Raw genomic sequence first — 8556 nt, 5'->3', positions numbered from 1 at the left:
TTTGAGTGGAATCTTAACTCACAACTGTGGAACTGGGTCCCCAAATACTTGGGAAAATCATCCAATTTCAAAATAAAAACACTGGGTCTCTGTTTTCAGACATTTAGAAAATCTCAGGCATAGAAATAATCAACAATCCAGTCCTTCCCCGACTGATTAAAGCTACAGTAGCTTCGGTGTTTTCATCCTCTCCCAAGTATCCTAAACACAAGCCTTTTCATCATAGATACTGCACTAGAGCAGAGAGTGAATCAGGCCTGAATATTTTGAGAGAAATTTTCAGTAAGAACAACAATCCACAATTTCATCAACAGAAAATTAGTTTATTGAAATGGCTGTAACTATTTACACACACGCTAAACACTCAAACTGATTGATTAGTTGTTTCTATCTCATATTGTATTGTTGCGATGTTTCTTTCAAAATGATGATTATTTAATTCCTAGATCTGTGAATCACGAGTCATTAGCGAATTCAGCCGGATCTTTACGGCTGAATCGGGCGTTCTCTTTCGTTCCCCAATCATAAACTAAATACGCAACGACCAGAGCTGAAAATACACAATAAACTAAACACAATACACAATACAATTCTATTAAATCTGTAAAATCATGAGTTAAGTTTAGTAGATATTTATGGAACCAGTTCCACTGGTCTAATGTCTGATTAAACTCCCGAGGCGATATAAGATCTTAACCAACATCCGTGCACGTGGTTCCGCAAACAGAATATCATCGTGTAATAAAGTCTTTACGAAGCTCATAGTAAAAATAGATGCCGGATGGTCCTGAAAATTGACTGATATTAGATACTTACGCGGCATAAATCGAAATATTTGACCCTTCACACGTCTAAACGTGTTGGGAATTCCGTTTTTCAGGATACCAGCGAACGCTCTCTGCTCAAACGGTGACAGACTGTACTGCACGATACCGTACACTTTTATTCCAAGATTTCCAAAAGTTCGACCCATCTGGAATTTAGTTGATTTGAATTAGATTGAAATATTCAGACATCGTCGCGATTGAAGTAAGATGAACCCTAAACCCCCGAATAAATACAGCGACATTCATTTCAAATTCAGGAAAAATCAGATCACATTTAATTCACACTTACCCTGGTGGTTGTTAGATAGATTTCGTCACAAATAAAATCTTATTTAACACTTCAGTAACTTCCGGGTTGCCGAGGTCAAGGGTAACAGTAAAACACGGACGAGACCGCTAGTTTAATGAAAATAAATACGAAAATTAAGAATAGTTTCTGAGAAAAGGGCTTTAAACTCTTTATTGAAAGTAGTTTCTTCAATAATAAAGCCTCAGCATTGTGGAATTACCTATCCAAAACAAACTCTTTAATTCGCATGCCACAGTAGGAATAGCGGATGGCAGATTTTAAACCGTCTGGTGCTGCCCCTAGATATAACGATAGCGGTAAATACGTGAACTAATTATCGACTCACTTGCCAGGGTTAGCTCACGGTCAAACTATGTGGTGAAAAGTACCGACTACTCCGATCGCGCGCCGGATTCTGAGAAATATTACACAAACGTTGTAAACTGCACTGAAACTACACACGTGACAATCTCATCAAGCGAAATTAAAAAAATTAAATTAATAAATCTGACAAAATGTCGGGGAATTCTTATTTGTCGCAGTAGATTGGAAATGAGAAGCCTGTGGCGCACTTGACCTTGTCGAATCCGACTGTCGAAGTTTGACGATGACCTCGCGATCGACGAAACTGATGTGAAAAGTCGCTAAATGTTTTATTCAATAACTTTAAGTATCTGAGAGCGCTCAAATCGCTTCCGGACATCAGATTTCATAAGATTACCGAGGAAGCACCCCAGTCTCCCCCGATCAAACACGAGACCAAAACCTAAATTAAAATCATGCATTTTTCAGAATCATTCAACCGTTGTCCACAAGGATTCACCCAATAGACACTCGAAAAACGATTATAGACTCGATAAAACAAACTGGGTTAATGAAGAAACTAAATCCGTTAAGAATTCAAATAATATCTTCTTGAAACTGGACCCGAGGTCGCTCTAATATGGACGGCAAAAGCATGTGGACATGTTTTATGGTATGAAACCTGAACTGAATAAGATATCACGGAAATCAACTGGAAAACAAGCCATTCAGATTGATGCTGAATAGAGGATGTACAGATGTCCCAGGTTCGAACCCAATAAATATTGACACTGATGCAGAGTGGTCCTGATGCTGAATAGAGGATGTACAGGGTGCCCGACGGGAGGGATATCAATATTTTCTACCGTTATCGCCATCTATTGGAATTTGTCTGAACTGACTTGACAGCTCTTAGTGGTCTCACTGACTCTTCTTTAATCCGTTAAAATCACTCTCGCCATCTGGTGGATATAACCATCATTAGACTGTAGTGTCATAGAAATCCACCTGATGGCAAGTGTGATTTCAACGCACTGAAGAAGAGTCGGTGAGACAAGTAAGAGCTATCTAGTCGGTTCTGCCAAAATCCAATAGATGGCGATCATAGCATTATCAAACTAAGCGGATGTCCCGGTTTCGAACCCAGTAATTACTGACACTGATTCAGAGTGGTCCTGATGCTGAATAGAGGATGTACAGGGGTGTCCAGGGTTCGAACCCAGTAATCACTGATACTGATGCAGAGTGGTCCTGATGCTGAATAGAGGATGTGCAGGGGTGCCCGACGGGAGGGATATCAAGATTTTCTAACGTTATCGCCATCTATTGGAATTTGCCTGAACTGACTAGACAGCTCTTACTTGTCTCACCGACTCTTCTTTAATCCTTTAAAATGATTTTCGCCATCTGGTGGATATAACCATCATTAGACTGTAGTGTCATAGAAATCCACCAGATGGCAAGTGTGATTTCAACGCACCGAAGAAGAGTCGGTGAGACAAGTAAGAGCTATCTAGTCGGTTCTGCCAAAATCCAATAGATGGCGATCATAGCATCATAATTCAACTAAGCGGATGTCCCGGGTTCGAAACCAGTAATCACTGATACTGATGCAGAGTGGTACTGATGCTGAATAGAGGATGTACAGGGTACCCGACGGGAGGGATATCAAGGTTTTCTACCGTTATCGCCATCTATTGGAATTTGTCTGAACTGACTTGACAGCTCTTAGTGGTCTCACTGACTCTTCTTTAATCCGTTAAAATCACTCTCGCCATCTGGTGGATATAACCATCATTAGACTGTAGTGTCATAGAAATCCACCAGATGGCAAGTGTGATTTCAACGCACTGAAGAAGAGTCGGTGAGACAAGTAAGAGCTATCTAGTCGGTTCTGCCAAAATCCAATAGATGGCGATCATAGCATTATCAAACTAAGCGGATGTCCCGGTTTCGAACCCAGTAATTACTGACACTGATTCAGAGTGGTCCTGATGCTGAATAGAGGATGTACAGGGGTGTCCAGGGTTCGAACCCAGTAATCACTGATACTGATGCAGAGTGGTCCTGATGCTGAATAGAGGATGTGCAGGGGTGCCCGACGGGAGGGATATCAAGATTTTCTAACGTTATCGCCATCTATTGGAATTTGCCTGAACTGACTAGACAGCTCTTACTTGTCTCACCGACTCTTCTTTAATCCTTTAAAATGATTTTCGCCATCTGGTGGATATAACCATCATTAGACTGTAGTGTCATAGAAATCCACCAGATGGCGAGTGTGATTTCAACGCACCGAAGAAGAGTCGGTGAGACAAATGAGAGCATCTAGTCAGTTCATCCAAAATCCAATAGATGGCGATCATAGCATTATCAAACTAAGCAGATGTCCCGGTTTCGAACCCAGTAATTACTGACACTGATTCAGAGTGGTCCTGATGCTGAATAGAGGATGTACAGGGGTGTCCAGGGTTCGAACCCAGTAATCACTGATACTGATGCAGAGTGGTCCTGATGCTGAATAGAGGATGTGCAGGGGTGCCCGACGGGAGGGATATCAAGATTTTCTAACGTTATCGCCATCTATTGGAATTTGCCTGAACTGACTAGACAGCTCTTACTTGTCTCACCGACTCTTCTTTAATCCTTTAAAATGATTTTCGCCATCTGGTGGATATAACCATCATTAGACTGTAGTGTCATAGAAATCCACCAGATGGCAAGTGTGATTTCAACGCACCGAAGAAGAGTCGGTGAGACAAGTAAGAGCTATCTAGTCGGTTCTGCCAAAATCCAATAGATGGCGATCATAGCATCATAATTAAACTAAGCGGATGTCCAGGGTTCGAAACCAGTAATCACTGATACTGATGCAGAGTGGTACTGATGCTGAATAGAGGATGTACAGGGGTACCCGACGGGAGGAATATCAAGGTTTTCTACCGTTATCGCCATCTATTGGAATTTGCCTGAACTGACTTGAAAGCTCTTAGTGGTCTCACTGACTCTTCTTTAATCCGTTAAAATCACTCTCGCCATCTGGTGGATATAACCATCATTAGACTGTAGTGTCATAGAAATCCACCAGATGGCAAGTGTGATTTCAACGCACTGAAGAAGAGTCGGTGAGACAAGTAAGAGCTATCTAGTCGGTTCTGCCAAAATCCAATAGATGGCGATCATAGCATTATCAAACTAAGCGGATGTCCCGGTTTCGAACCCAGTAATTACTGACACTGATTCAGAGTGGTCCTGATGCTGAATAGAGGATGTACAGGGGTGTCCAGGGTTCGAACCCAGTAATCACTGATACTGATGCAGAGTGGTCCTGATGCTGAATAGAGGATGTGCAGGGGTGCCCGACGGGAGGGATATCAAGATTTTCTAACGTTATCGCCATCTATTGGAATTTGCCTGAACTGACTAGACAGCTCTTACTTGTCTCACCGACTCTTCTTTAATCCTTTAAAATGATTTTCGCCATCTGGTGGATATAACCATCATTAGACTGTAGTGTCATAGAAATCCACCAGATGGCGAGTGTGATTTCAACGCACCGAAGAAGAGTCGGTGAGACAAATGAGAGCATCTAGTCAGTTCATCCAAAATCCAATAGATGGCGATCATAGCATTATCAAACTAAGCAGATGTCCCGGTTTCGAACCCAGTAATTACTGACACTGATTCAGAGTGGTCCTGATGCTGAATAGAGGATGTACAGGGGTGTCCAGGGTGCGAACCCAGTAATCACTGATACTGATGCAGAGTGGTCCTGATGCTGGATGTGCAGGGGTGCCCGACGGGAGGGATATCAAGATTTTCTAACGTTATCGCCATCTATTGGAATTTGCCTGAACTGACTAGACAGCTCTTACTTGTCTCACCGACTCTTCTTTAATCCTTTAAAATGATTTTCGCAATCTGGTGGATATAACCATCATTAGACTGTAGTGTCATAGAAATCCACCAGATGGCAAGTGTGATTTCAACGCACCGAAGAAGAGTCGGTGAGACAAGTAAGAGCTATCTAGTCGGTTCTGCCAAAATCCAATAGATGGCGATCATAGCATCATAATTAAACTAAGCGGATGTCCAGGGTTCGAAACCAGTAATCACTGATACTGATGCAGAGTGGTACTGATGCTGAATAGAGGATGTACAGGGGTACCCGACGGGAGGAATATCAAGGTTTTCTACCGTTATCGCCATCTATTGGAATTTGCCTGAACTGACTTGACAGCTCTTAGTGGTCTCACTGACTCTTCTTTAATCCGTTAAAATCACTCTCGCCATCTGGTGGATATAACCATCATTAGACTGTAGTGTCATAGAAATCCACCTGATGGCAAGTGTGATTTCAACGCACTGAAGAAGAGTCGGTGAGACAAGTAAGAGCTATCTAGTCGGTTCTGCCAAAATCCAATAGATGGCGATCATAGCATTATCAAACTAAGCGGATGTCCCGGTTTCGAACCCAGTAATTACTGACACTGATTCAGAGTGGTCCTGATGCTGAATAGAGGATGTACAGGGGTGTCCAGGGTTCGAACCCAGTAATCACTGATACTGATGCAGAGTGGTCCTGATGCTGAATAGAGGATGTACAGGGGTGCCCGACGGGAGGGATATCAAGATTTTCCAACGTTATCGCCATCTATTGGAATTTGCCTGAACTGACTAGACAGCTCTTACTTGTCTCACCGACTCTTCTTTAATCCTTTAAAATGATTTTCGCCATCTGGTGGATATAACCATCATTAGACTGTAGTGTCATAGAAATCCACCAGATGGCGAGTGTGATTTCAACGCACCGAAGAAGAGTCGGTGAGACAAATGAGAGCATCTAGTCAGTTCATCCAAAATCCAATAGATGGCGATCATAGCATTATCAAACTAAGCAGATGTCCCGGTTTCGAACCCAGTAATTACTGACACTGATTCAGAGTGGTCCTGATGCTGAATAGAGGATGTACAGGGGTGTCCAGGGTTCGAACCCAGTAATCACTGATACTGATGCAGAGTGGTCCTGATGCTGAATAGAGGATGTGCAGGGGTGCCCGACGGGAGGGATATCAAGATTTTCTAACGTTATCGCCATCTATTGGAATTTGCCTGAACTGACTAGACAGCTCTTACTTGTCTCACCGACTCTTCTTTAATCCTTTAAAATGATTTTCGCCATCTGGTGGATATAACCATCATTAGACTGTAGTGTCATAGAAATCCACCAGATGGCAAGTGTGATTTCAACGCACCGAAGAAGAGTCGGTGAGACAAGTAAGAGCTATCTAGTCGGTTCTGCCAAAATCCAATAGATGGCGATCATAGCATCATAATTAAACTAAGCGGATGTCCAGGGTTCGAAACCAGTAATCACTGATACTGATGCAGAGTGGTACTGATGCTGAATAGAGGATGTACAGGGGTACCCGACGGGAGGAATATCAAGGTTTTCTACCGTTATCGCCATCTATTGGAATTTGCCTGAACTGACTTGACAGCTCTTAGTGGTCTCACTGACTCTTCTTTAATCCGTTAAAATCACTCTCGCCATCTGGTGGATATAACCATCATTAGACTGTAGTGTCATAGAAATCCACCAGATGGCAAGTGTGATTTCAACGCACTGAAGAAGAGTCGGTGAGACAAGTAAGAGCTATCTAGTCGGTTCTGCCAAAATCCAATAGATGGCGATCATAGCATTATCAAACTAAGCAGATGTCCCGGTTTCGAACCCAGTAATTACTGACACTGATTCAGAGTGGACCTGATGCTGAATAGAGGATGTACAGGGGTGTCCAGGGTTCGAACCCAGTAATCACTGATACTGATGCAGAGTGGTCCTGATGCTGAATAGAGGATGTACAGGGGTGCCCGACGGGAGGGATATCAAGATTTTCTAACGTTTTCGCCATCTATTGGAATTTGCCTGAACTGACTAGACAGCTCTTACTTGTCTCACCGACTCTTCTTTAATCCTTTAAAATGATTTTCGCCATCTGGTGGATATAACCATCATTAGACTGTAGTGTCATAGAAATCCACCAGATGGCAAGTGTGATTTCAACGCACCGAAGAAGAGTCGGTGAGACAAGTAAGAGCTATCTAGTCGGTTCTGCCAAAATCCAATAGATGGCGATCATAGCATCATAATTAAACTAAGCGGATGTCCCGGGTTCGAAACCAGTAATCACTGATACTGATGCAGAGTGGTACTGATGCTGAATAGAGGATGTACAGGGGTGCCCGACGGGAGGGATATCAAGGTTTTCTACCGTTATCGCCATCTAGTGGAATTTGCCTGAACTGACTAGACAGCTCTTACTTGTCTCAAAGACTCTTCTTTAATCCTTTAAAATTACTCTCGCCATCTGGTGGATATAACCATCATTAGACTGTAGTGTCATAGAAATCCACCAGATGGCAAGTGTGATTTCAATGCACTGAAGAAGAGTCGGTGAGACAAGTAAGAGCTATCTAGTCGGTTCTGCCAAAATCCAATAGATGGCGATCATAGCATTATCAAACTAAGCGGATGTCCCGGTTTCGAACCCAGTAATTACTGACACTGATTCAGAGTGGTCCTGATGCTGAATAGAGGATGTACAAGTACCCGACGGGAGGGATATCAAGGTTTTCTAACGTTATCGCCATCTATTGGAATTTGCCTGAACTGACTAGACAGCTCTTACTTGTCTCAAAGACTCTTCTTTAATCCTTTAAAATTACTCTCGCCATCTGGTGGATATAACCATCATTAGACTGTAGTGTCATAGAAATCCACCAGATGGCAAGTGTGATTTCAACGCACTGATGAAAAGTCGGTGAGACAAGTAAGAGGTATCTAGTCGGTTCTGCCAAAATCCAATAGATGGCGATCATAGCATTATCAAACTAAGCGGATGTCCCGGTTTCGAACCCAGTAATTACTGACACTGATTCAGAGTGGTCCTGATGCTGAATAGAGGATGTACAGGGGCGTCCAGGGTTCGAACCCAGTAATTACTGACACTGATTCAGAGTGGTCCTGATGCTGAATAGAGGATGTACAGGGGTGTCCAGGGTTCGAATCCTGTAATTACTGATACTGATTCACAGTGTCCTGATGCTGAATACAGATGTCATTTTAACGCACTG

At 42.7% G+C, this 8556-nt stretch overlaps 1 protein-coding gene across 1 annotated transcript; it reads right to left on the bottom strand.

Moving 5' to 3' along the window:
• Positions 1–302: 302 nt before the first annotated feature.
• On the bottom strand, positions 303–1221 carry LOC141905991 (cytochrome b-c1 complex subunit 8-like). The gene is made up of 3 exons (XM_074795127.1): positions 1117–1221; positions 817–973; positions 303–550 (listed from the first exon to the last, which is right to left on the bottom strand). The coding sequence occupies exons 2-3, from the start codon at positions 971–973 to the stop codon at positions 456–458; spliced, it is 252 nt and encodes an 83-aa protein (XP_074651228.1). The 5' UTR covers positions 1117–1221; the 3' UTR covers positions 303–455.
• Between the last annotated feature and the right edge of the window lie 7335 nt (positions 1222–8556).

The sequence above is a fragment of the Tubulanus polymorphus genome, chromosome 5 (genome assembly GCF_964204645.1).
Source record: "Tubulanus polymorphus chromosome 5, tnTubPoly1.2, whole genome shotgun sequence".
In the NCBI taxonomy this organism is placed as follows: Eukaryota; Metazoa; Nemertea; class Palaeonemertea; order Tubulaniformes; family Tubulanidae; genus Tubulanus; species Tubulanus polymorphus.
Note: the sequence above shows the minus strand (reverse complement) of the source record. Positions and strands in the feature narration are given on the sequence as shown.